Genomic DNA, 27,996 nt, shown 5'->3' with positions numbered 1-27,996 from the left:
TTTTATGGACAGAAGGGACAGTAACTCTTTTTTTTATTAGCCTTCATTACAAAAGAAACAAAATAAAACAATATAACATTTTTAATGTGCAGGATTTTTTCATAATTCAGAAAAAAAAATCTGCCAATAAGTTAATTTAATCACAATTGTAAAACATAAAAAAATGTGTGAACAAGCATTGTTGCGTGACCCTGATGAAATATATTACCACTTTTAGGAGACCTTTATTTCTTCAAACCAGTATTGCCTATAATGGCAAAATGTGCTGTCGTTATTTCTGGAGTGGAACATCAATTGTTGTTGTTGTTGTTTAAGTTAGCACTGATGCATAAAAAGCACAAAATGAACTCAGTGAGCTCAAGCTTTGTTGTCTTGTGTTCTCCCTGCAGGTTAACAGGTTTTCAAATCCCACCTCCAGTCACAAGCACAGGGTCAGTGTTCTCCCTTCGGCTCACCAGTGACTTTGCCGTGAGTGCCCATGGCTTCAAAATCTATTATGAAGGTAAGGAACCTCTAAATGATGTTCTTGGTCCACTGCTTTGCATTTTATTGACACCACCTAATAAAAGCAACAACATGCACATAAATTGGGAGCTGGGGCTACTTGGCAAGTCAAACGACAAATTGTGCACATCATAATCATCATTACTGGAGCTTGATGAAGAGCTGCTCTCTCACAAAAGACCTCATCAGCTCCCATCACAACTGATCAAATTACAGGCCTAGCCTGAAGCTAGAGTACTCCTGTCATCAAACAGATACCACATCCCCAGCCTGGAGAAAAAAAAAAAAGAAGAAAAAAAACTTCAGAGACAAATTTCATCTCATTATGTACATGTACTAGATGTGTATCTAAAATAATGGATTGCGGTTGCAGTGTACATTTAATGCTGCAAGTGTATATTTTTTTAAAGAGCTGCCATCTACAAAGACACCTATGTATAGTTTCTGAACATTTTCAGTCCATTATCATGAAAGGCATAAACAGCAGAACACATAGAAAGAAGTCCGAATGCTTGGTCTCATCATAGCTTTTTTTTAAACTATTTTCATGGCTTCTGAAGAGTTACGCCGCCTTTTGATTCTACTCAGAGTATTAAATTTCAACTGGTAGAACCTCACTAATCCTTCTTGGGTTCAGAAATCAAGATGGCTGCATCACACATCAACTGTAGTAAAGCAGTAGTATTATAAAGTTTATTAGTCCTTATATCTATGTGTGTCTAGTCTGTCCAGCTTTTATCTGTGGACTTGCTTTCATTGTGTTTAGAAGTGCAAAAGACCGTATTATGTTTTTTTCAACTGGTTTTATTTACAATGTTAACCTGGAACAATGCTAACAATGATGAACAATAAAGCTGCATCATAAAAATGGGCTTTTTCGGATTTGCCATCAAATAGCAATAAATGATTTGACAACAAATATTTGTGTGTTCAACTGGAACACAGTCAGCTCAGGTGAGATGACTTTCCCATTTCTGGCATCCGACATCATAGGTAAATGGGATTCCACTTTAATCTGAGGAAGGCACTTACATTTAAAGTTTTAGAAATTCTCTCTCTTTTTTGTCTTTTTAAAAAACAAACAACAAATCAATGTCTAACTGTAGACTAACTCTGCAGTTTTAATTGTGGTTGTGGCATTCTTCATATTGTTAAATAGTCGGGAGTGTCTGTAAAGCTTCCTTGTTTACTCTATTCCCTGTTGTCAGCCTGAAATGGCAGGTATCTTCAGTAGTTGCTGTTTTGTATCAGAAAACACCCTAAGCCTTGATACATTCACACTCGTCATTCAGCCCACGCAGTCGTGTTACCTGCCTGCCATTATTGTTAGACTTCTTAGCAGAACTTTTTTCTTCCCCAGCCACAACAGGCCTAACCTTATACTAGCATCCTGCTTGGGGAGCAGAGCACTAGGAAACAGTACAGGCTACACTACTGTAGTTTCTGCTAGGGTTAAGGTAGATGTGAAGAATAACAGAAATTCTCGGATCATCTGGTTCATCAGCATGACCTTCACCATCCATCACTATAATATATATGATTATGAGCTGGTCCCAGTCAATTTACAGCCAGAAGATTTGATAAGTGATATCTATATTTCTGTTGCCATGTTTGCTTTTACACATTTTAGAAATACAAAGTTTAAATTCATGTGTCATAAGTCCAAAACAATTGTTCATCACCGACAGTGTATGTACTGTTATACCTACCTGTAATACTTACTTTAATTTTCTGTCTGTAGTAATATTCTGTAGAGTTGACTGGCAACCGATATTTACGAAGGCATGTAATTCATCTGATGTTAAATTTCTACACCTGTAGAAAATGCTTTGGTACACCTAAAGAGGGTGAGGCTAGTCTCACAAGAAGGGGGGAAGTGACCATGGGGAGTAGCTCTAAAGGACTCTGTTGATACAGATGGTGCAGGTAATGGAGTTAGAGCTGGAAATTGAGTTTTATAACCTTGCAGTCATGACTCTAAATGCTTTCCCGTACTGATGTTATTGAGGTGGTACCACACAAAACCACATATGGTGTGACCATGTTTAATCACAACCAAAAGTACAGCAGCAACAATCAGAAAAATAAAGGAATTGGTTTTGAAGTGATTAAATATAAGCAGTTATTTTAGTTTTGATTAAATGCGGGTGATTCCAAAAAGCCCCATTATTGTTTGGTATCTGTGATTGGCGAACCGCCCCAAAACACTGATATATGCTTATCTCTACATAAAACTTTTTAAAAGGAAAGTTTGGCTCTGCAATAACAAACAGCACTGATATATGGGTATTCAGCGTTCTGTTCTCCTCCACTTTGTAGTGTTTAGCATCATTACGTTTTGCTTGTTGTTAGGGCATGGTATTTGTCTGTAAGATTGTTCTTTTTGGCAGAATTGTTACTAATGGCTCATTACTCTTGGGTGGTACAGAGTACATTATAGAAAAGTTAACTACAAAGACTATATACAAAGCCAATATTGCATTAGGAGTCATGCCTAAGGATTTAGGAATGGTGTGCTGTGTACGCCTAGACAGAGAATCATACACTTGCCATGAAGAACACAGTTGTTTCCCCACTATGTTTTATCAGTCATTTCTCATGGCACATACACATGCTGTTCAAAATACTATGGGGAAATAGGCACTTATATAGGTCCAGAGAGAACTCTGTACTGCAGCCTCCAGGTAGTTTTTGTGTAGGTTGTGACCCACAGAGAGGTTATCCTGGGGCAGTCAGGATATTTGAATGGTTGGTTTCCAAGAGAGTTATTTATCCTCAAGGAAACTAGTCTCTTCATCTAGAATCAGCATTTCTTTTCAAACCCCTGCTGCTGTAAATACATGCTACCTGCTGTCAAGCCATTGTTCTCATGGGGGCTAGCACAGGTGAAATATTGTGTAAAGAATGCACATGCTCAACAGGAAAGGCTACAGAAAAATCTGCATGCTCGGCATGTGTGATTAGTTACAGTGCTGGAGAAAGGCTGGAGCTCTTGCAGAGGGCCCTCTTAGGTGCTTGGGCAACGAGGCAGAAGAGTTTATAAGGAAGCGTTAAAATCGTCCCTGAACTTTTTATTAAAGATGTATACTGGCCTCATTCAAAATAGATACGTAAATGAAACTGAGAAAGAACAATTGCTCTTCCGCTCTACTGCTTGCTATAAATATCAGCTAAAATCACAAGCTTTGTCACAACACCGACTCATGTAACAGACTGAAAAAATCTCCTCAGCACTATGGCTGTATCATTAATAAAGCAGGTGAGTTGAGAGAAAGAAAGGCCCGAAGGGACTGTGGAGCCACAGGGGCGAGGGAGTCCAGCTGTGAGCAATAAGATTACATTCAACTAGTGCTGGGCGATATAACGATATCGATTTGTTTCGCGATAATTTTTCCCTCGATGACGATGATAAGCCTGTGCAATAGAATTCGATAAACATTCATTTCCATTTCCGTCTAAGTGGCGCGGCAAACAACGAAAACACAACGTGTAATCAATCCAGAAGACGCTGGAGCAAATTAATAAATAGTTAAGAAAATTGTAATAGTTATTCTCATGCATGCAACAAAAAACCCTAAAGAATAGTGGAGTATGACCCGACACACGCAAACAACCATAGTGTTTGTACTTTGGGAATAAACGGCCGCACTGTTCAGCACGTTTTAAATAAATTTTAAGTAAATTTTAAGCACTAAATGTAATTAATTCAATTTATATTAGGACCTCGGGGCAGGTGCTGCAAAAATGTGTATGTGGGGCGCGGATTAAAGGAAGAGGTTTTTTTGCGGAGCGGTAACAGGACAAAAACACCTTAAGAATGATGTCTAAATGACTTTCCTCTAATCTAATATAATTTAACATGGTTTAAGGATATAAAATAATTTCTAAACAAACGAACTTTTTAATATTGAGCTTATGGCCCAAGTGCAAAAACACAAAATCATTTATCATTTAGATTATCTGCCTGAACGCGAGCCCGAACCCGAGCTTGAACGCCAGCCTGACTCAGGCGCTGCATGAACTCGGGCCGGTCGAGAACACCGCTTTCCTCTCAGATTAGGCGGAAGAAAATGGTCTTTTTTTTAATGTAACAAATCACACTGTGATTTTTGTGATATTTCCCCAATTACAGCTCAGCTGCGCGTTTAAAGCTCAACGCATGAATTAATCGGTGCGCTGTGCGCCGCGCGTGCTCGCGGGGGATTTGACGCGTCTGTCAAGCAAGTTAATGGACCGTTTTGGGGTCAGAGATTAAGAAGTACAGCAGGTACATCTCAGATTTGTAGTTTAATGCTCTACTAAATTACTGGCTTTAAAACTGGCTCATGATATGGTCGGTTCTGGCTGGATTTTTTCCTGCCTACAGGCTGCATTTGACGGAAAGCAGCTCCTCAGTCAGACAACAGTGTCAGCATACAAATCGTGTGCGTTTCCTACAGGACAAACCATTTAAAAGTGCAGATAAACTCATTAAAAAATCACACAGTGTCTGTCTGGCTTAAAATACTTTTAATAAGGTACAGCTTTTAAATTAATAAATCAACATTCATTAAAAATCCGTGAGAAGTTCTGTATGCTAAATGACAAGCTAAGCTAATAAGCTAATAACATTTAATAATAACAGAAAAATAGATATGAATTTGGAAAATAACCAACTAAAGTGAGCTCAAAATACAATAATAAATATAATCTAACGAATTTCAAAATATAAATTAGAAATATTGAACTTCAATATTAAATTCAACTTCAACTACAAAAAACGCAAGGACCGATAGAACATAACGAACAGAAAAAAATAAATTTGAAATTGGAAAAAAAGTTCAAAATGCTAAAAGAAATAAAACCTAACGAATTTCAGAATATAAAATCTAAATATTGCACTGCAGCAGTACAAAAGCCTAAGTGCTTAAACAAACAAACCAAAAAACAGCCTATCACAAATCATTTTTTGAGCCCGACCCAGCTGAGGAAAAGGTGGGAAATCTTTTTTTTTCCGGCTGGGTCTTGGAAAACTTTGTGGTGAATTAAAGGGGCCGAGTTGCAATTTTTGTTTTACTTTAATCAGTTTTTAATCCGTCTTTTTAAAAACAAATATTCCAATATTGGCTGCCAATCAGTGCCCAATATTCTGAGCTCAAAAAACGCTATTCGGGCCAGCCCTACTAATCTAATATAATTTAACATGGTTTAAGAATATAAAATAATTTCTAAACAAACGAAATATTTAATATTGAGCTTATAGCCCAAGTTTTTTTTTCAGTCATGGAAAATTGGAAAAAATTGGAAAAAAGCCCGAGTTCATGCAGCGCCTGAGTCAGGCTGACGTTCAAGCTCGGGTTCTGGCTCGCGTTCATGATTAATTTGTTTTTTTTAAAAACTAATATTGGAATATTCGCTACCAATTACTGCCAAATATCCGGAGCTCAAAAAATGCTATTCGGGCCAGCCCTAATAATTATGGAGATACAGAAAAAAATATTGTGATAAAACTTCCATCACTCCCTTATTCTCTCACTAATAAAAACAAACCTTTAAGTGTGACACAAAGTGATTTGATTTATATCGTGATACATATCGATATCGACTGATATGGAAAACTATATCGTGATAAGATTTTTTCCCATATCGCCCAGCTCTACATTCAACCCCATAAGTCAGAGTGGGTGCTCGTAAAGACACAGCTGCTTGGCCTACCTCACCTGCTCCTATGAGGAGTCTGGGTTGTCTGACAATGTCCAACAATTCCAGACCCAAACTACTGGATGAGGCAGTAGATTCTGGATTAAATTATGAATGTGTGTTTGGAATGTGTGTTTACATTTATTTATCTTAAGCTTCCTTTGTGAAAATAGGCTGGATTTTAGAATTGATGCATTACATTGAGTTTTTTTAATATAAGATGCTATGCTCATGAACATTGTACCATTGTTGCTTGTAGGTAATTTAAACCAGACACAATATATATTGGATAAGGTACCAGTAACATTGATATTCTGTGATTCTCAATAACAATTACAATATCACTTATTAGCACTTATTTAAATACATTTTCCCCAGCAACAGAATTGGTATGGAGCCTTTGGATAATAAAGTAGTCTCTCTTTAAGTAATATAAATACATCAAAAGTAATCCAATGTGACAACTTCCTTGATTAAAGATGGTGCAGTCTTTTGAGAGCCGACCAAATTGTGACAAAAATAACTATTTGTGTTAAGAACATTTAAATTAGTAAAAAACATTTACGTTCAATTATTTAACCTTTAAAAGTTTATATGCATGTACGCAAACACATGCACACACACCTTTTTATTATAGTCTCTCAAGCTCTAGTTTTAGTCGATGGAGCAACATTTGAGCACCAGTAAACGCACTCCACCTGCACAGAAATAAGGTATCGGCTAAGTCATTCCAGTCAGTGTCTTATCGTTTTTATACCCTCTCAGTTTTGACTGCTTTTAAACATGCAATTTGGGTATGAAAGAGTTTTCTTGTATTATACTGTATATATCATATCAGTTTCCAAATATTCACTCATCTCAATCTTTCATGTGCTGTCGTGTTTGAGCACCCAATCAAATGCAAACCAGAAGTATGTTCTACTTGTTTTAAGCATTAGAGGTGTGCCAAAAAATCGATTCACATAAGAATCTTGATTCTCATTTACTACGATTCAGAATCGATTTAAAATGTCCCAAAATCGATTCTAAGGTCCAATCCCATTTCTTCCCTTGGCCCTACCCCTCACGGTAAGTTCACACTGCAGCGGCACGAAGCGTTTTTCGCTCCGCCTCCCACTGCCCAAAGCGACCGTGGCCGCTGCAGTTTGAACTTACCGTCAGACCCACACAGAGCGTAGGTGTATGAGAATCACCGGTAAGATGGCAGAACAAGCACTATATTACCTTAGATTAACGTGTAGTTTTAATGTTTTATGGCAGAATGCTTCATAACAAGCATAAAAAAGATCGCTAGTAGTTAGTTTCAGTTTCTGTTAGCTAGCTAACTAGCTAACTTTCCAGTTCCACCTTAAATAACGCTACAGGTGGCAGCGGGCTGCAGCATTTAAGGCGGAACGGAAAAATAACAATAAGCTAATCAGAGCTAATTTCAGCTCCCCATCACAGAGGAATTAAGGAATGGACAATATGAATTAATTTCTCCACCTCCTGCCCCCTTTCTGAAGAAATACAACGGCCTAAAATTAACTAGTTAATCAGCAGCTGCTCCTGAACTTTAGCGCTCCACTGCTATCATCACATCAGCCCAGCAGCGTCACCTACACACCACCGCTAGTAGCCTTATAATAAAGCAGTGTTATTTATTATTTATTTATTGTTCATTAACGTCATTGTGATATCCCAGTGATTCCTCTGTCACTGAAGACCCACATTCCTGCACATTTTATTGTTTTTGTAACACATTACCTTCTCCAGGACCAGTGTATATTTTGGAGGCTTTTTTTTCAATAAGTTTTCAATAAATTTTTATAAATCAAATCGTTTTGAATCAAAAATCGATTTTGAATCGAATCGTGGCCCCCAAAATCGGAATCGAATCGAATCGTGAGATAGTAAAAGATTCCCACCCCTATTAAGCATGAGGTGCTTGTTTAAAAAGACCTTGACTTCACATTATAAAATCAGATTAAGCTGGGCTGCATGTAAAACCGGAGTAGAGGGAGTAGTATTTATACAGCTTTTGTGAACATCTTGGTTTGGTTCTGTTTCTTAGGGTGACTTTTACTTTGTTCTTAAACTGGCTATTGTGTGAATATAAATGTAGTAAGGTATTGACTCACTGTTTGAAGCTCATGCTGTCAGAGGGCTCCACCACCGCTACGCGCACAAGCGAAGCACATCACCAACGCTCCAATATGCTCCAATAAAAGGGGGCTTTGTCTCCTTTGCTCTTGGCATTTAATTAACTTGCTGCTGCTTCCAAGCACGTTTGACTTAATCAGGAACATTCACTCTATTGCCAAAGCTTCCAGGAAGCCATCATCATGTGCCTCCAGACTGCATTTCCTCTTCATTTTGGCGGTGTCCTGTTTGCCTAAAATCCTTAATATCCTCACTAAAGACTATTAATATTATTATGCAAACGTCTTCCAAACACAATTAAGTTGAATTCATATCCAGATATTTTTCATTTTAAGCTCAGCTGGGAAAATTATTATTTACTTTTCACTCTGAATGGTTTAAGCAAACATTCTCATTTGGACTGGGGTCTGCGCTGGGAGTCCATTCTGAGTGACAGCTCACTGTCTTTCTTACTTTGCAGTAATTAACTCTGGACTAATGGGAAGATGTTTAATAACTCAAAATGTAACTCACCATCTGCAGCTGTTGCTATTTCAGGAATTGGTTATTTGATATGAAGGCTATATCTAACTGCACTGATGAAGACTGGCAGTTGACTGTGTGCTGGGTGTTTTTAATAGTGATGTAAGTGTCTGGGTTTGGTAAGGAGTTATTATTGTGAATTGTTTATGATGTGATTATTGATGAGCTTGTTTTTTTTTGCATCTATTGCATGTGTGAACTGTGAGAGGTAAATAAAGACATATCTAACAAAACACTACTTTCTCACCACCACCCAGATATTAGATGTAGTGCTTAGTTGTAGCTTGCATCTTTATCTCCTTCCCAGACAATACAATATGGATGAGTATTTTATGGTATATTTCTAAAATGAGACCACTCAGAATCTATTGTACAAAATGAAACCAAATGAACTAAAAACTTAAACAAGGACATTTTAATATTTTAAAAAATCAGACATAAATTAGTATATTGTAAAAGTATATTATAAAAACAAAGAATAAAAAAGATGTGTACTGTTTCCTACACATTTGAAAGACGCTGGGAAACTAGTGAAAACTGGTATAGGAAGAGTCAGGTATTGCTGACCCACATGTCTGTGCCTTTAGCTCAGCTGAGCATTGAACTAAGTCCCAGTTTCAGCAGTGAAGAGAAGAATTAGAGGTCTGACAGGTGAAGTGCAAGTACTGCTTGTCTGGGCTATATAGCACTGCTACTTGACAACAAAAAATAGAGGTGTCCTAAACGTTTTGACCAGTCCCTCCCAAAAAATAGAACTACCGGCATAAAAAAAAAAAAAAAAAAGAATCATGATCTTAATCTTGATTAATTACATAATTGCTGTTGATGTTTTTTAGTTCATTTATTTAAGAAAAGATGCATATTTACATGGAAATCATTTAAGTGGCTATTTTATACTTGTTTATTTTCTACGAAAAATGGTAAGTTTTGATACAGTTGTCTTTGAGTGCCCCCTCATTGTCAGCTAAACACAAGTTGATAAATATAGAACCAGCAAATTAAATTAAATAAGCATGTGGACTGAGTAGGTGAAGTATTTTTACATACGTTTAGACGCATTTGGCTCAGCTTATGCAGCGTTACACAGTTCTTACTGTATTTTCTGATATGTTTCAAATCATGTTACTCTCATACATAACATTTTTAATGTTTTATGGCCTACTTCTTTCAGGTCCTCTTTGCTGTGTAGTCACTATTAGAAATAATATAACTAAACTCTAAACAGAAATATTGTGCTATAACAAAATGCAAAATAAAAAAGTTGATTTAGTTACAGCAGTTTAATATTCAAGTTCAGTTCTAAAGACCTCTTAGATCAGCTTCCTCAGCCATTTAGGTCTAAGGTGTAGAGCAGACCCAAATGTGTCTCACAGAATTAATTAAACATGCACATGCTAATTGCTGCCGTTGAATGAAGATCGTTTGCCCTGAAGGGGCAAAATTAGATGCACAGTTCAATTGAAAATCTTTACTTGTCTGACTTTGCCAATTTGAAAAGCTGCACATCGCTGATTACTTGGCTGTTAGGAGAACCATTTGACCTCCAGCCTGAGGATGAGGAAAAAAAATGACATGTTGATTGGGTGAGCTATTTAATCAATCTTTTCAAAGAAAACAAGACTGTCACTTAAGTTACATGGTACAGATGTGATGGCATGATATTCATATATATATATATATATATATATATATATATATATATATATATATATATATATATATATATATATATATATATATATATATGTGTGTGTGTGTGTGTGTGTGTGTGTGTGTGAGTATATATATATATATATATATAATGTTACCTTATGATGCCAAATACTTAATTTATTGAGTTAAGTTATTATTTGATGTGTAAATTGTTAGTATTCAACTTTTTTTGGTGTGCTAAACCCAGCCTTAGCCTTCACTTTAATCTACACCTAAACCTTATTTTACCTCAACTCCTATCTGCAACTTTATCTACACCTAAATTTAACCTAGCTATAACGTACACTTTATTCTGCACTTAAATCTATCTTTAACCTACTCCTTAATTTACACCTAAACCTAATCGTAATCTACACCTTAATCTTCAGTCATTATTGTAAATCTTTTAAATCAGTCATTATTTTAGGGTGGCCAATCAAATGACTGAATTATAAATCATCAGAGGGTGCTGGTAAATTGTAACAGTTAAATAACCAGGTATATGGACACTTAAAAGGAAAAATAAGAAAAAGTGGAATGTGGGTGCATAAAAGGTCACAAATGACCTCAGTTATGCTGATAGAGGTCCCTAACCTCCTGCTTAATTGATGTACTATAATTATGCAAGGTAGCTAACCACTGCACCATATAACAGCAGTGCTAAACTTCACAGTCTGTGGTCTGGGAACTTTGTGCTGCATATTCTGTGCTTTATAAAAAAAAAGGTACCTGGCTCTTTTCCAGGCCATTAATCTAGCCCTCCTCATTAGCACATATTATACTTGTTGACCAGTTTGCTTCTACACCTTCACCCCAGACTGTATAGACCTCTTCTCTAGGGCTGATGGGTACAGTAGAACATCACTCTGCTCATCAGACTCTGTGTCCACCATCCTCCATCTGCTAGAAAGAGCAGTGCCAACACCTGAGAGCACACCTGCAGATAAAAGCAGCAGGGCCCATTCAAGATTAGAGCCAGTCCTCCAGGGCAGCGCTTCCCTGCAGTGCTCACATCCAGCACACTCAGCTCCCTTCTGCTGCGCTCTGCTCTTATCACTGCACCTGGTGGCAAGAGCTTGGGTCATCACATTATCAATGAACTAACTTTGATGAACACTAAAAGCAAAGTTTGGTAAATGCTAGTATGGACCACAGGGAAAAAAACTTTCCATTTATGTTAATTCATTTTGTGCCACGTTTTAGTCTCATAACCATTGGGTATGTGTATTAGCAAGAGACTGGTGATACAATGCACATCACCATACAGGGGTTATGAATCAGTATATGTTTACACATTCATAAACTCTATGCAACACAATATATTGCTCTATTTAGATACTTTTTTTAGCAGAACTGTTATAGTAAAAAAACAATTACAGCATCTGAAGAGAGAGAACACTGCTATATGGTGGTTGGGGGTTAATCACTGTCTGAAACCAAGTCTTTACTTAAAACATATTCATTAAAAATCAGTATGTTTTTTGAACATCTGTACATTATTGCAAAATGTAATATTGCAATACTATGACATATCAATATTTTTACATCCCTAGTAGCCATCTGATATCCATCTGTTATTTCTTTTGCAGTTGCCCTATGAATATTTGGACCAATATATTCCAAATAACTGCTCTTGCAGTCATTTTAGTTCATGACAGTCTTTATAATCCTTGTCTGATTTTGAAAAAAATTATAGTATTGCAGTATTTATTGTTGTATTGAACAATTCTAATTTTTGTTCCATTAGCATATGGTCCAACATGTAAACAAATCATGAGGAAACAAGAACAGTGTAAATTATTGTTGTATGTGGGTTAGTTTGCCTTTACAGTTTGCAGTTTTACATCCTTAAATGTGACTGCTGCTGCAGACTAAATTGTAGATTACAAGTTTATTTTTTTTAAATTGTAGCATTCTACCCCAGCATTCCACCCATCCCCATCCACCCAATCGAAGCTTCGGAAAACGATCAGCACGTAGATTGCAGCAGATTATTTTAGTCTGGCTGAGCCTCTTAATATCCATGCTTTGGTGTGGTCCCTACACGTGCAAACTGCTATTTTTCTTTTGTGTGGATTTGTGTGTGTAGGTCTCAATTCACTATTGCTGAAATACCAAAAAAATCAATTGTCAAAATAAGCAGTGTAAAATTTCCAATAAATGATTCAAGTTGTTAATAATAACGAGAAACAAATGAAAAAAATCCTCTGCCTAGAAATGTATTTCATTTAGAGCACACTACTGTTACCAAGCAACTGTTGACTACAGATACATCTGTCCAAAGCACATTGTTCCAGAAGTCATGGTGTTTGTCTAATGTTCTCTGAAAAAATTGACCTTGCTCTGATTTTTCTCTCCTTGCCCACTTCCCAGTAAAATTAAATGTGCCTGGTCTCTTTCTAATTGTAGGTGCTGTACTTTCACGTCAGTTGTAATAGGAGGAACTTGTAGGTTTCTTGAAGATGTTTTAGTATTGTTGGAGACTTCTTTATGCATTTTTTGTTTCCTCTTGAGCTGAACTTACTAGGACAGCCTGATCTGCCAATGTTTGCAGTTGTTTAAAATTGTATCCACTTGGGGTGTAACGGTATGTGTTTAGCTCTGACTGGACAGTACACCGCTGGCTGGAGCACACCAACGGAGAACGCACACAGAAATGCAGATGATTCACCATCGCTGAAAGAGACTGAAATCATGCCTGTCACTTTTCAGTGTGAACGCAGCGTCTGGGGCTCCTACCATCTCTCTCTCTCCCTCGCTCGCTCTCTCGCTCACTCACTTGCACCGTATCCCTCTCTGTCTTTCTTTCTTTCTTTCTTTCTTTCTTCTCTCTTTCTCTCTCTCTCTCTCTCTCTCTCTCTCTCTCTCTCTGTCTCTCTCTGTTCCAACAAGATCCAAAAGATAGAGCCTTTCATGATGACAGTAGGAGAGAACCCTGGTTTCAAGCATTTATTAATAAAAGAGCTTGAGCCCCGTTACAACATTCCATGAAGCTCTATTGTTATTATGAAGTTAATAAAGGTGATGCTATACAGAAGGCCCAGCCTCTTTATTTTTTCCACCAACCGTACCAAAAATGTACAGAACTGTAGGGTTTATACCGAGGTGTGAACCGAATCGTTACACCCCTATTATCCACTAATAAATTAATTGGCGAATAGTGGAATGGCTGATTTTCTTCTTATTCTTAGAGCTTTTTTTTTTTTATCTCTTTCCAGACTCATTTGCATCTGCAGCCTTCTTTCTGAAGGTGTCAGAGATCTTTTTGATATCATACAGTACAACAATCAAGATGAAACCAAACTGAACTCCACTAAAAAGCTTTATAACAAGGTTCTAAAACATCTGCATATGATGCCCTAACTATAATTGCATTTATATTTAAATATTTTATGAATTAAGACATTTCTTCCATGTTATGTGTTTATTTATGTTATCTCCATCCCTCAATACTGTTCAAATGAAGATCAAATGTCCATATTTTTAAATGTCATTGTCAATTACTTTCATTGACACTGTAACAGATCTAAGCAAAAATAGTAAATAAAAAAGGTTTTAAGGGTTTAAGAAAACCATAGGGTTCTTATGTCATCTGTAAATACACTTAGTGGCTCAAAGGAGCAACATTAAATGCTCAGTAATTTTAGTGATTAATACACAGTTCGTTTGCTGTTGGGCTGTCATAAACATGCATATAACATATGTTTTACAACAGCTTTATGTGTGGCTCCCACAACAAATTTTAGAAGCATAAACGTCTGTTAATAAAACCCAGTAAAGCTTTGGTTTATTATTCTGATCCATTTTTACTGTGCCCAGTGTGGATACGAACATGTGCCAACTACTCTGATGGAAGACTTTAATGAGTTAGGCTGCAAAGCCGGAGTCCCTAAATACACTGCATTTGATAGTCAGAAAGATGTGTTAATGTAGTGGGTTTGGGGATAATGACCTTGCGAGAAAACTCACCTGAGTGTGTTTTTTGTTCACAGAAACAATGCAAAAAATGAAGTGGGATTGCTGTCCCATCAATAACAGTCATGAAAACGTCAGTTTATGGAACTCATGCCTGCCAGGTTTTATGGCAGACTGTTTATTAACTCAATAGGCTGTATGACTTTGAGCAGCAGTGTTGGGATTAGCAGCCTGTTTTTTTCCCAGAACCACATAGTGAGCCTGGTGGGAAGTTGCAGTAGGGAATCGAAGTCATGTCCTTAAGTTTATCTGAGCGTATCTTATGCCATGAATGTGTTTGAACTCTGGGAACTCAACAGGCCCCCCCAAACATCCAAATCATCTCTGTTAAATCAAGATAACTCTATAGTCTTTGCTGTCTTGCTGATGTTTTATGACCTTAGTGAAACTCAACTACATATTCATTGACTCTTGTGGTACTTGCTTGGAAAACAGCCTTACCGGGGTCAAGGAGAGTTCTTTCTGATCACCAGTTTAACCCTGGGGAACAGGTATAACTCTTCTGAGCTGTAAAGATGTCAGTAACGTGGACTGAAATGAACCCTCTCTGTCCTGTTATTTACATGCCGCTAGGTCTAATTCAGAATTTCGACGTGCCTCAGTAGCTTTGTTATGGAAGCTATTTACCATAATGGCCTGATTGCCCAATCAAAATGGCAGTGTTAATGGTACTTTGCCAGTGTGCCACACATTATTACTTTAAGACATTAGTTAAAGTATGATGGCAGTGATTTGCTGTTAATAATTGAAGAATGTCTGCCCCATTTTATCTTTGATTGTCTGGGTGGCCGGGCTCAGTGAGATGGTTTGTTCAAGTTGATTTAGATGAACTTATGCTGTTCTAAATGTCTGGGTAGGCCTCATACAGAGGTGCTTCCTAGGTTGTTTGGTGTCACTATGAACTCTTTTAAGGCTTTTAGTGGTCCCATCTACGGTTTCATGATACAGTTGTTGAACACATGTCCCAGGCATTTGTATTAAAGTAATACACACAATATAAGTATGTTTACTTAAACGCAAATTGTTCAGTATTAGTCTGAGCTTGTTAATTCATGATTTATTTAAGGTAATAAGTATCGCAAATTGGTTAATTTAAAATTAAAACCAATCTTTTTCAGTGATATGGGTCTTTTAAAACATATGATACCGTCCATTTTTACCGCTCTATTTGAGAGGCATGGATGTGTGAACAGTTAGATTGCTCCACTGACTGCCACAAGCATTTTTTGTGACATTGCGCAGTGTTTTTTTGCAGTACAGCACATGTAATGACAACTTTTTTGACACGAAAGAGAGCAAAAGTGACAAAAGGCGAAAGAGTTTACTGTTCTGTGAAGAATGAGAGATATCTCTAATGATAAATATTTTGTCAGGCATAGTCATCATCACAAATTTGTATGGAAGACAGTAAAGGTGCACCACTTTCTTTAAACATTGTGAAATCCATATGTGTGAGGAATTTAATATACATTATATATACCTTTATTTGGTCTAGTTTCTAGTGAGTAGAACAACTCTAGTGGGAATACAAATCTAATATCCCTGGGGTTACTATGGTTGCCATGTTTTTGGTAAAGTCATCTAGAGTAGTTAACATTTTTAGCCTGAAAGTGGATAGCAACTATCTAACATCACATAAGATAAGATAATCCTTTATTAGTCCCACAGTAGGGAAATTTCAAGAGGGGAAATTATTTAGATAACGTCTGTCTAACATCGCACACCTTCACACACCTTCACAGCATGATTACACAGATCAGTTTACTCTGCTCATAAACACTGCACCTTTAAAATACCAATCCGTTAAAGTCAGATCACACCTGGCTCTTAAAGGGAATGGCAAGTGACACACTGCTTATTTCATGTTACGGCCAAAATGCACTCAGACTCAATTAAAAGAAATGATACATGCCTTTTGCGTGTTTTAAGCCATGCAAGGCAAACGTTTTCCATCATTATGATAGCAAAGACACACTGACGCTAACAGTTGACTGCTCACCAATAGATCGCTTAATAGAGCCCCTAAATAACGTCAGCTAATGATGGCTAATATACTGTCAGTTAACATCAACAGACATAAGAGAAGTTAACATTTAGCAAACATCAAATTAACATAATAAAATCAACATTAACTTTTGTCTTACATCAGCTAGAGTAGTAATATCTATTCAATAAGAGAGTAATTGACATCTGTCTAACACCAGCTAGAGTCCTAAACATCTATCTAATATCAACTAGGGTAGTTAACATCTAAGACAAAATTAGTTAAGATATATCTAAAAATAGAATAGTTAACATCTGTCTAACAACAGGTATAGTCCTAAACATCTATCTAATATAAATTAGGGTAGTTAACATTTAACATTTAAGTAGTTACCATCTAAATGTATTTTAAAAGATGAGGCTAGGTAACATCTAAACGTCATAAACTAGAATATTTAACACTGTCTGCAAAGAGAGTCTTAAAAATCTATCTAACACCATCTAGAGAAGTTATCTTGTAACTAACATCAGTTACAGCAGTTAGAGCCAAACTATCTCTGCCTTTTCAGCTGCATCTTTAACATTGCAGGTTGCTTGCATTAAGATATTTGTGTTTCGTAGTAAAGTTGAGTGCCCCTGTAAGTGCTGTAGATCGTGCAAGTCCCCTGATTTGGCTGAACAAAACTGTCTCTGTCCGTTGCAAAGTCTTTGCATGGTGACCAAGACACATTCATTTTTGCTTACAGTAAATCTATATTTAGACGTGTGTCTTGTTCTGTCTATCTGTGGGTGTGCGTGTGTGTGGTGTGTCTATTTCTGTCTCTGTGTAGCAGTTTGTTTAGTGCACGTGTTCAGCAGGACTGTGTGTGCTGCAGTTCAGGGTTTTGGTGTATTTACTGGTGCTCATGCTGAGGCGTGTGTTTACTATGCTGCTGGGTCCTGGCTGCTATTCCTGTGCTATTGACTTCAGCAGGGCTGTTTTCCATGCAGCATGCTAAAGTGCTATAGCAGACTGTGCCAAGCTACTGATGCATGCAGATGCAGGTCAGACAGGAATAATTAAACTGGAGTGACTGCCACGCAGAAAGCTTCTAGCCTAGCCTATCTTCAGCAAGGTGAGCGTGCAAACTGTCCTTGCTCTCCCCATCATTCTTACAGCCAGAAAATCTGCAGCGTTGCCAAAAGCCTGATGAATTCTTTTGAGATTCCTGTCCCTTGGTCCTGGTGCTCCAGCTGGGAATGATCTCCCTGTCCCAGCACTTTCCTCAGAAACTCCACCCCTCCTCAGCAGGCAGGAGCAGAGTGTGTGTTGACTTCAAGCTCTGAACATCTCCTACAATGCGATTGCAAAGGGCCAGGGATGAAGCGCTGTTTTGATTGATGGCCATGCTGTGGTAGTGACTTTGCGGGTGGTTGCATTCATAGCCTGGGTAATGAAGGGCTCAGTCTCTCCTTCTCTTTCTTTCTCTCTCTTTCTCTCTCTCTCTCTCTCTCTCTCTCTCTCTCTCTCTCTCTCTTTCTCTCTCTCTCTTTCTTTGTGTTTTCTTCTTCTTCTTCTTCATAATAGTTTCTTCTTTTTCTCTGTAATAATTTCCCTTACTCTAATATTTATTTGTTTTTGTTGTCCTTTCCTGGTCTTCCTCTTTCTTTATACCTTTATTTCTGTTTTGTCCTTCTTTCTTGGTCTTCCTTTCTTTCTCCCTTTATTTCATTTTTTTTCCTTTTCTTTTTCAGTTATTGTTTCATTTTTTGTTGTTTTTTTTACCCCACCTATTCCTCTTTATTTTTCTTTCTGTTGCTTTCTGTCCCTTTCGCTCTATTTCTTGTTTGCATTTTTATTCTCTCATAATTTTTTTCTCACAGTTTTTCTCTTTCTCTGTCCTCTCGCACTTTCCACCCTTCCATCATTTGCTCTTTGTAAAGGATATCACATGTTAATGGTTATAGGCTAAGTTCAGAGTTGCTCCAATAAATTCTGTTTAATTGCTGCACAGTCCTCGCGATACACACTCAATCACACACCCTTCCATATCTTCAGATTTAAACGTGTGCACACGTGCACCCAGACACTCCTGCCTCTGCAGGGTTATCAAAGCCTGGGCGCACTCATGGGACAGCTGATGCCCGTCTTCTGCAGTTCCGGATGACTGGCTGCCGACTGACGCTGCTTGCTCCCCCATCGCATTTAATATGCAGCTCCACCAATTCTTGGAGAGGCAGAGGAACTGGATCAAAGAAAGGCAGAACCGCAAATATTCATCTGTTCCTTCATATGTCCTCTGGCATGAAACTGCTTCTATGCCTTGCTGTCTGATAACAGGGAAGAAGACGGACATGATAATAATTATCATTCATACCATCAGTTGACATACATACATATATGAATACAAACAGCATTTTAATTCCTTAGAAATTATTTTAAATTTGCACAGTGTCTAAAGAGCTCATATTGTATAGCCTGGTGCAATATTACATAGTTCATTCTCATCAATTACAGCTGAATAAAATATTCTCTAATATCTGCACTGTGTAGGTCAGAACTGTCATTATAACTCGTTTATTTAAACCATATGTCTCAAATAATTACAATAACTAATAGGATTGCAAGTTTTCGTCGCAAATGAATAATATATTGATTCACAGAGGAAGTTCTTATTAGATTGCAATCAGCATACCCACAGACAGCTTCACACTACCTCAGAAACCTGTGAACCTATTTTCAATTAAACACTTTTATATAATTGTGAATCCATATTAATGTATCATGGAACCTGCAAGGTCTTTATTTAGAGTAAGCAAGATCAAAAGAACATCTGAACAAACATATAGCTCTATATATATATATATATATATATATATATATATATATTTTTTTTTTTTTTTTTAATTTTATATATCTTAAATGTATTTGTGTATATTGCAATTTTATGAGTATTAACTTCAGTATTGGGTATTATTTTAGTATTAGTTTATGTTTAATTTCTAAAGGCTGTTCTAATAAGGCTATGTAGTAAGAAAGGTCAGTGGAATGAGAAGTTGTAGTGTGATAACACATATTTTCTTTATTAATAATAATAATAATAATAATAATAATAATAATAATAATAACTGTATTACAGCTTTTATGCTAAGTGTTATTGATTCCTTTTTAGAAGTGAACATAACCATACCAGGTCTGAAAATAACCTCTGCTTCATACGTCACATTCCTGTAACCCTCTTAAACTGAACAGTCAGTGTGTACTCTTATTCATGACTATGCGGTAAATTTAAAAGCCAAAGTTATGATTCATTGTCTTCAAGTTACACCTCTAGCCTGGAACGCTCTGACATCATCCCACACTTCATAAACCTTTTTTATGACTGCACTGCCCTACCTCTGCTCCTTCATATATCTGCGTGCTTTATTGCATGAAAACTACATTATGCATGCAACGCAATGAGGGGACCAGCTGTAGTTGTGGTTCACAATGTCTCTAATGGAGATTTGGGCATCTCGAGGCTGGGACTACAGACACATAAAAATCTTAAAGGGTTGGTCCTATGTATTTTTTGTTTTATAAATCCACCCATTCTCAGTGTTATGTTGCAGATATTGTTCACACAATGTTGACAATAATCTTATTTAGGCTCCATCAAAGTGGTGTGTGAACTTCTCAACTCTAGGAGCCAGAGATCCCAAGTTTGTTTCTTTCTCCATGGCCTTATAGAGGGGATTGCTGTTCTTTACTTGTGTTCTAATGATAGTAAAGGCAGTGGGTAATAGCACTGCCTTTTCCTTGACAGACTAGGGTTTAATTTCCTGGCTGGGCAAAATGTATGTATTTATATATTAATAGAAGGTAAAACTTTTTTTGTTGTCGTTTATTATTAATTAAAAAAAAAAACCCTGAAAAGATCATCATTGTGATGTGTGGTCTTTATTTCAGGTAAGAAAATAAGTTTATGTAATTTATTTGATAGTTAAATTTGTATTTGCAACCAGATCTCACCAATTAATCATTTTAATAGCACTCAATACACATCCATGGCAATCGCAATACCTAGCAAATGCAGTGTTGTTCAAAAGTTTTAGGCACCTGTGGGAATTAAAGTAAAGAAAAAGCTTCTTTTCTGTGAAGTAAGTGTTTATTAGCTCAAAGCATAAACAACATTTTTACAAAAAGTAGTGCTTTTACAGCCCTGTTTTCCTCTATTCCCTGTATTTCTAGTTCTCATCCTATCATCACCTGGTTTGGTAAATTTGGTAAATCAGGTGAGCTGCTGATGGAACTGAACATATACACATGCTGGCTGAGGAACATCCAGGAGAAATCTGGAACTACAGTGTGTTCTTCAGCTTGGCTCACAGGACATAACATACTTAGTAAAAATGAGAATTCCTTTGTTATGTTTTACTGTATGTATCTTTATTTGCAACTGTTTAAATCATATTTGGTGCTTTTTTCAGGTAAAAACACTCATATTGCAGAGATGATTTAGTGTAATTTGCGTTGGTGCCTAAAAAATTGCACAGTACTGTATGTGCATGTTGTGATTACAATTACCAGTACAGCTTACAGTGTTCAAAATGCTCGTTTATAACTGATGCTGACAATCTATTTGTTTAATGCGAGAGGTTTTATTTAATTATTATTTTTAGCTTGAAAGTTATGGTAAATATAATGCTGCCTGTGTGAACTTATAGAGATGTTCACCACATTGGTAGTATCTACAAAGATAAAGCCCATTAACTTTTAACATTTATCACTGCCCTGAACTGCTGAAAAAAAAGAGACTCTCACTTCTGTGACTTATATTTGAGGATATAGACGTGATGTAATTGTTTTTGTTTTTTATGATGTTCATTAACCTTTTGATCTTTAAAATTTTCTTTGCGTTCTTTGAACAGGTTCATATGCAAAGTAATTCCATTTTTTGCTCGGTCTTTGTATTTTCTGTTCAAGAAGAGGCGCAGCCGGGCCTGGCTGTTAGTTTTTTTAACGGTATTGTACCATTTTTTTTAATGATAAAGTACTGTGTTTTTTTTTTTTTTTAGCATACTGTGCAACACTACATATTTTTTTATATTTTTACCTTTAAGTGTTTAGAGAGTGTTAAACTACGTAAGGCACACTTTCTCCTCCCCACTTTCTCCTCCCTGGCTCTTGTTAGCTGTGCCATTTTGCCTGTCCTTAGTTATGTGATAGATCACCAGCTTGAATGCCATTTCTAGACATAAAAGAGGATCCAGGGAGAGCAGGTACAAATGACATTGATGGGCTTACCAGGATGCTGATTCTGATTAAAGCAAATTGAGTTTTCCAAAAGGGGAGATCCACTGTCAATATAAGAAAGTGAGATGTTTTACAGCAGGGTCCAGCTGGCAATAAATAGACCTTGGATCCTTCTTGTGCAGCCTTTGTGGTTAATTTTTTTGGTTTCAAGCATGTTTAGTTTTCTTCTTTTTCATATATATCACACTGTAGGCTGCATGTTTACCGTATTAAACTTAACTTAGTTACCCCCAAATCACCTTGTGGCGAGACCTGCTGAATTAGTAGGAAAACATGGTGATACCCCTGTTCCTTACTCCTGTGTCACATAATGCTCCTTATAACCTTTTTCATTATAATCTATGAAAAAAGACCATTGACAGTGCGTCTTATAATCCGGTGCTCATTATAGTGCAAAAATATGGCATATTATAATAGTAATATACACAATATACAATACTGGCACTTAAAGTGGACATTAATAATTCTTGGGTAATCTTTGGAACTGGCTGTCTGTAAGCTCTGTGTTACTGAGTTTGTGTGCAATGCTCTAAAGCAGTAAGACCTGGTGCTGAGCTGCAACATCAGTTCTGGACTCCTTTATGGAGGGCCTGAGTGCTGTCTATAGTCCTGATTGCCTTTTTACACTTTAAGGGGTCTGTCCCCTGGTTGCAACAAACCAGTCTCAGTAATTTTCTCCTTGATGACACAGTATGATCTATTACTTACACTGATTAGGCCACTGAACTAAGGCTGCTGATTTTCTGTTGTTTGTGACCAAAGAGTGTAATTTGTCAACTCCTTGTAAAAGGATCCGGTAATCAAGTGCTGGCATGTTACATGGATGATCTCCTTAAATCAAAAATCATTGGGAAGTTTATTTATTTCTTTTGCTGCTTAACCTTTACTTTTATAAATATATGGTATTTTGTAGAGTTTAAAATAATGTAGTACTTGTCTCATCAGGTGCTTTATTTATTTGTATGTTTGTTTTAAATTTTAGGGTAGAGGTTCATGGGATTATTCGTTATGTGTTGTGTAAATGTCACATAACGTGGTCAGAATGTAAATAGATTGATAGGTCGATAGTTATCTCTAAATTTGTCTCTAAAAAGTGTCTCTAAATCAGAGAGTCTAATGTACTTAGCAGTTTCCTTTGGGATCAGTAGTGTACTTCTATGTAATTCCATTGTAGACTGTTCAAATATTTTAAAGTATAAGCAGAAAAAAAGATTATTATAAATGTATAAACTTGACTTAAAAATAGCTTAAAACATATTTTAATAAAATGTTTTACTCAGTGTGTCATCTTAATGGAGTTAGGGTTAAAGTTAGCAGGATTCAGCAGGTTTAGAGAAATGCACAATGGCATTTTAAATAGCATTTCTTTTACATGCACAGGAAGAGGCATGACAGAGTGGATTTGCATATTCCGTTCCACACAGCAATCGTATGTCCATCCTACTAACCGGAGATGCATTTGACTAACAAGTGTAAATGCCTGTGTTTAGAATCATATCTGAATATATTAATAAAAAAAACTGAGTTTTATGTGCCATTTTTTCTGCAGTCCATATAATTTATAAATAGTAACTAAACTGCAAACAACCTGTTTTCAGTGTGTTGCTTATGTAATGTCATAGTAACAGCAAGTACTTTTTTGAATAAGGGGCAATATAGGATGGTCAGATGAAATGTGTATTAGTGGTAAAGATGGAGGGACAAAATCATTCTTAATTGTAAGGGGTAAATTGAGTTATGGCTGTTTATGTCACGAAACAACTGTTATTTTAAACCATTGAAACCATAAAGTGCAGTATCCGTGTTTGACATTAATATTGCTATGATAATATTAATAAATTGGGCCACCACTATATTTGGTTATTTTGCGTAATGTAATATTTTATAATTCAATTTGCTGAAGATCGAGTGACGAGCACAAGCAGAAGAAGTCAGACAGCTGGAAAGAACGCTTGGACAGTGTAAAGCACTGAGGGTGCGCTCCACCACTGTTGTTTCTGACAGCTTTCCATCTCCTCTCAAAAGCAGAAGACTCATTAAAAATGACATCAGAATAAACAGCTCGCACCACTACCACTGGCTCCCCACTGCATGCCATACTCTCTGCCTGTGGAGATGCCTTCGTCTCGATCGCAAAATCCCCTTCACACTTCATTTTGCACCTCTGATGTGCCTTAATCCATACCATGCATTTATTTTGCTGTGAAAAATGTAATTCATGTCATCTTGTCTAAATCAGTTATTTTTAATTCTCACAGTGTAGCATGGCGAGGTTCACTTGAGGCTGAGGCTATGTTTGGGAAGCCTATTTTTTTGTGTTGTTTTTTTTTTTTACCAAGGGTGTCTGCAGCCCCTGAGAGCTAAATCGGAGCTGAACGTAACAAGCTCAGCAGTGGCTGACAGTAGCAGACAGGGTCACTGGATCTCAAGTGTGGGGACAGGGCTTGTCTCTCATTACCCCGGTAATTGCTTAGCAAAGAGAGACACATTTTATATCCTATATAGCTTCACCTCACAGGGCTGTGTAACTTTTACCCTCATACTTTTAGGTAACTAACCACATATTGAGCCAATTACCTTTGCAGGTATTTGCTTTGCTGTCTTTTTTATTTATTTATTAAAGCACCTTCACAACTAAACCATCTAAGGAGAGACTGAACCAAGAATCTGGTTCAGCAAAGGAATATGACTTGCTGGACAACAGAAATAAGTAAATCTAGTAAAAGCTGTTTTAGAAGATTTAGCTTGAATGTGAATAAACAATAGAGAAACTCCATTGACGTAAGAGAGTTTAGTAGTTGATTTATTGATCTGTTTTAGTTGTATACAACCCTTACTCCTCCTTCCTTCAGGTTTTATCTCAGACCTAATTCTAACGCTCTAACACTTGGGGTCAGTTCAGATGGGGGAGAGATTTGAAATTAATTATTTATTATGGATTAGGATGAGATTAACCGTTCCACTCAAAAATGTGAAAAGATTAGAAGTTTGTAGACTACCAATCTGTTACAAAACAAATATATTGTGTAAATTGTTAAATTAAGATAATTTATAACTGGTGGAGATAGCATCACTCTTTGTAACTGCCTAGCCCATGCCTCCCATTGGGCATGAAGTTGCAGAAAGTTCTAATTTATTGGCAATACTTTAATGCAGGAATTACACACACCACATACACACAAACTGATTAGCCTGTGGATATAATTCCCAGTGTGGACTAAAGGGAAGTAGTAAAACTGTTTTACAGAATGATGTTGATCCATTTAATATTTACAAACAAGAAATTATGAAGGTTAAATTAAGAGATGTTTACTCCTGTCCACACATGGCAATGGTTAATGCAGTACATAATTTGTTGAATGAGCATGCACTGTGTACATACACTGTAAGTGTGTGCTTGATAAATTGTGATTAATTTAGCTTGATCTGTCTTATAGAGAAACAATATATCATTATTACCATAAAAAGTTTTATTACTTTAGTGCCACATCCATTCGGCTGAAATTGTACTATTTTAACTTTTGCAAAAATATTAAACAGTGTTTGTTTTGTTGTTTGTATACCACTCTGTCCCGCCTCTGAAAACCACCGAAATCAGCAAATTATGATTAGGGATAAATTAGCTTAAATAATGTGGAATGCTGCTCCAGTGAGCAAACAAAGCTCTGGCATGAAGGTCTTGATTAAACACAATCTTAATACACATTTCAATTATTATTATTTTTTTAAAGGCACAGAAATTTTATGCATATGTATACAGGATAATTTCAGTTAGTCCAAGACATTTTCCTTCATTCAGGAATCAGGAAACAGTTTGCTGTTTCAGGCTCTGGATAATTAATTGCTGAGTTGCTTGAGTTGATTAATTATACCTACACAGAGCACAAAAATCCTCCAACAATTAGAGGAACGAGCTAAGGCATCCTCGCAAGGGCTTGATCAAAAAGGCAGGCCGGGTTCCCTTTTGATGAGAATCAAAGGAAGTGGCGCTGCAGTGGAGGTGGGCAGCCGATGGTGGGGCCCATTAGTGTGCAGTCTGTCGCTTTTAGTCCGGACCCGCCAGCACAGCCTATCCATACCAGATTAGGCCCGCGATCAATACACAATTGAGCTGCAGGCTGATCTTTAGGTTCCGCTGATGACATTAAAGCGGCGGGGTCAGAATTTCATCAGAGTTTATGAAAGCAGTTGCCGAACCCTATTGCTGCTGCTGGGGGGATGGGTGACGAGGGGAGAGAGAACATAATCATATTCTTTCTTTCCTCCTTTCTTTCATCTTTTGTTCAGGTTAATTTACAAAAGCAATCTTACCTTTGGTCCCTGTGATCTCACAAGGCGGATGATCAAAGTGTGTAAAGCTTTGGTTTTAGCTGTGATGCACAAGAGTAGACAAAGACGTGAGTGCGATATACTGATTTTTTTTTTTTTTTTGTACACAGTAATCCACAATAGTTGTGTCTGTCTGTGTAGGACAGTCGCAAAGACACACAAACTGTATGAAGCTGTCATTTCTGGTTTTATGCCTCTTTGGAGATGACCTTTGACATCTGCCAGTGTCCCTTGTTGTTTGCTATCAGTGAAACATTGATGTGAAGCAACAAAGTGCAGCAGAGGGACATTTGCTCTAAATTAGGTCATTTCAAGAGCCATTACAAACAAACCAAAGGTTGGCAGAGGATGATCAATTGTCAACCAGAGCACAGGAGCTTGAAGTGTGAATTGGCCTCTTTTTTCCAGGGCATTAGCTGTAGGTAGTAATATGAATCATCTTTTGGTTCTCATCTCCAAAATACCAATTTCTCTACACAGGCTGGAGTTGTTGTGTTTTTTCCTCACAGAAAGTGCCTCCTTCATTTTTTTTTCCTTTTCCAATTTTCCCGTTTGCAGTGTCATCTGTCTCAACAATAGAGTGTGACTGAAAGTGTGCCTGGAAAGCCTCTTTTTTACTCACATTCCTACTTCTTACTTTCCATTTTTTCCTCTGCCCATACCTGCCTGGCAAGGAGCTGTACTTGTAATTGCTTATCTAGAGACAAGGATAAGGGACAAAAAGTGCTACAAATCACCACAAGACAGGATCCAACTTCCACATCAAGCTGTTGGGTGTGGAGAGAGGAGAATCCGTGGCCAGTGGCATATAAAGAAAATCTCCCTTCCAGCAATGGAGCCATAATTTCAGTAATAAAAAGAGAATGGAAATGCATCCAGGACCAAACGGCTAGGCTGAGGCTGAGGCTAGCTCTGCTGCGTTCCCTCCTACTAATGGAAACAGCTATGTGGATCTCATTATTCTGAGGCTATTGTGCTGCCTTTGTCCTCTCCTTTCCACAACAGGAGCATAATTTGTGCACCGGAGAAGACTCCATGCGCTGCAATAACGACTCCTAGCTTTATTAAAACCGAATTTGGATGCTAATGTTTTGCGCAACAACAGGTTCTGGTATAATCACGAGGCCTGGCAAACCTGCCGGTCCCTCTCTGCTGTTCGCTGACCGTTCCATTGCTTCTGTCTCCTGGGGGACTAGCTGTTTGTTTTTCTCTCGCAGTGCCTGGGCTCGAGTTGAGTCCTCTTGGACAGTGTGGCAGAAAGAGCCAGGGGCACAACGCTAAGCTCTCTACTGAACTTCCATGTGCTGCCATGATGGGAAGAGACAGCTGTTCAAGAAAATGCCACCGCTGCTTTAGAGTGTGTGGGCGATTGCTTGAGAGGGCACTTGAGTAATTATTTAAAGAATTTTTAAGTAATTAAATTTAATTCTGTATTCTTAGGGTTACACAATATTAAAGGTGACTGTTTATTTTTTTTTTTCTTCTAGACAATTATGCGAGTTACTTTGTTCGGTTTTGTTTATTCACACAGTCTGAATTTCTGTGGAATAAACAGGTGAGGACAGTTGAAATATAACCTTGGTGACGCACACAAAATAATTAATCATTTCATTAGAAAACTTAATGTCAATTAAATTGTATCCGAATAATCACAACAATAGTCTGTGATTAACGGCAATTAATCACACTTATTCTTCTTAGGACACTTTTATAGTGTTTTATAAGTATTGTGAGAATTAGGTGAGTAGAATCATCCTGTAGCCTGCTCCTAACCCCAGCTAGCACTGCTGGAGCAGGTTTAGCATTACCCATTAACCGTGCTAGCTCTTTTTCTGTTCAGAGGTGTGTATATCGGAGTGTAGCCTGCTCCTAACCCCAGCTAGCACTGCTGGAGC

The 27,996-nt window shown here is 37.3% G+C and overlaps 1 protein-coding gene across 5 annotated transcripts in view; it reads left to right on the top strand.

The window, feature by feature from the left end:
* csmd3b (CUB and Sushi multiple domains 3b) overlaps positions 1-27,996 on the top strand; it is a 524,461-nt gene that overhangs the window by 131,243 nt on the left and 365,222 nt on the right. For all 5 annotated transcript variants that reach the window (XM_022683312.2, XM_049475470.1, XM_022683311.2 and 2 more), the window contains exon 3: positions 390-502. In XM_022683312.2, coding sequence (XP_022539033.2) covers positions 390-502 — 113 coding nt within the window. The remainder of the gene's footprint in view (positions 1-389; positions 503-27,996) is intronic.

The sequence above is a fragment of the Astyanax mexicanus genome, chromosome 3 (assembly GCF_023375975.1).
Source record: "Astyanax mexicanus isolate ESR-SI-001 chromosome 3, AstMex3_surface, whole genome shotgun sequence".
Classification (NCBI taxonomy): Eukaryota; Metazoa; Chordata; class Actinopteri; order Characiformes; family Acestrorhamphidae; genus Astyanax; species Astyanax mexicanus.
Note: the sequence above shows the minus strand (reverse complement) of the source record. Positions and strands in the feature narration are given on the sequence as shown.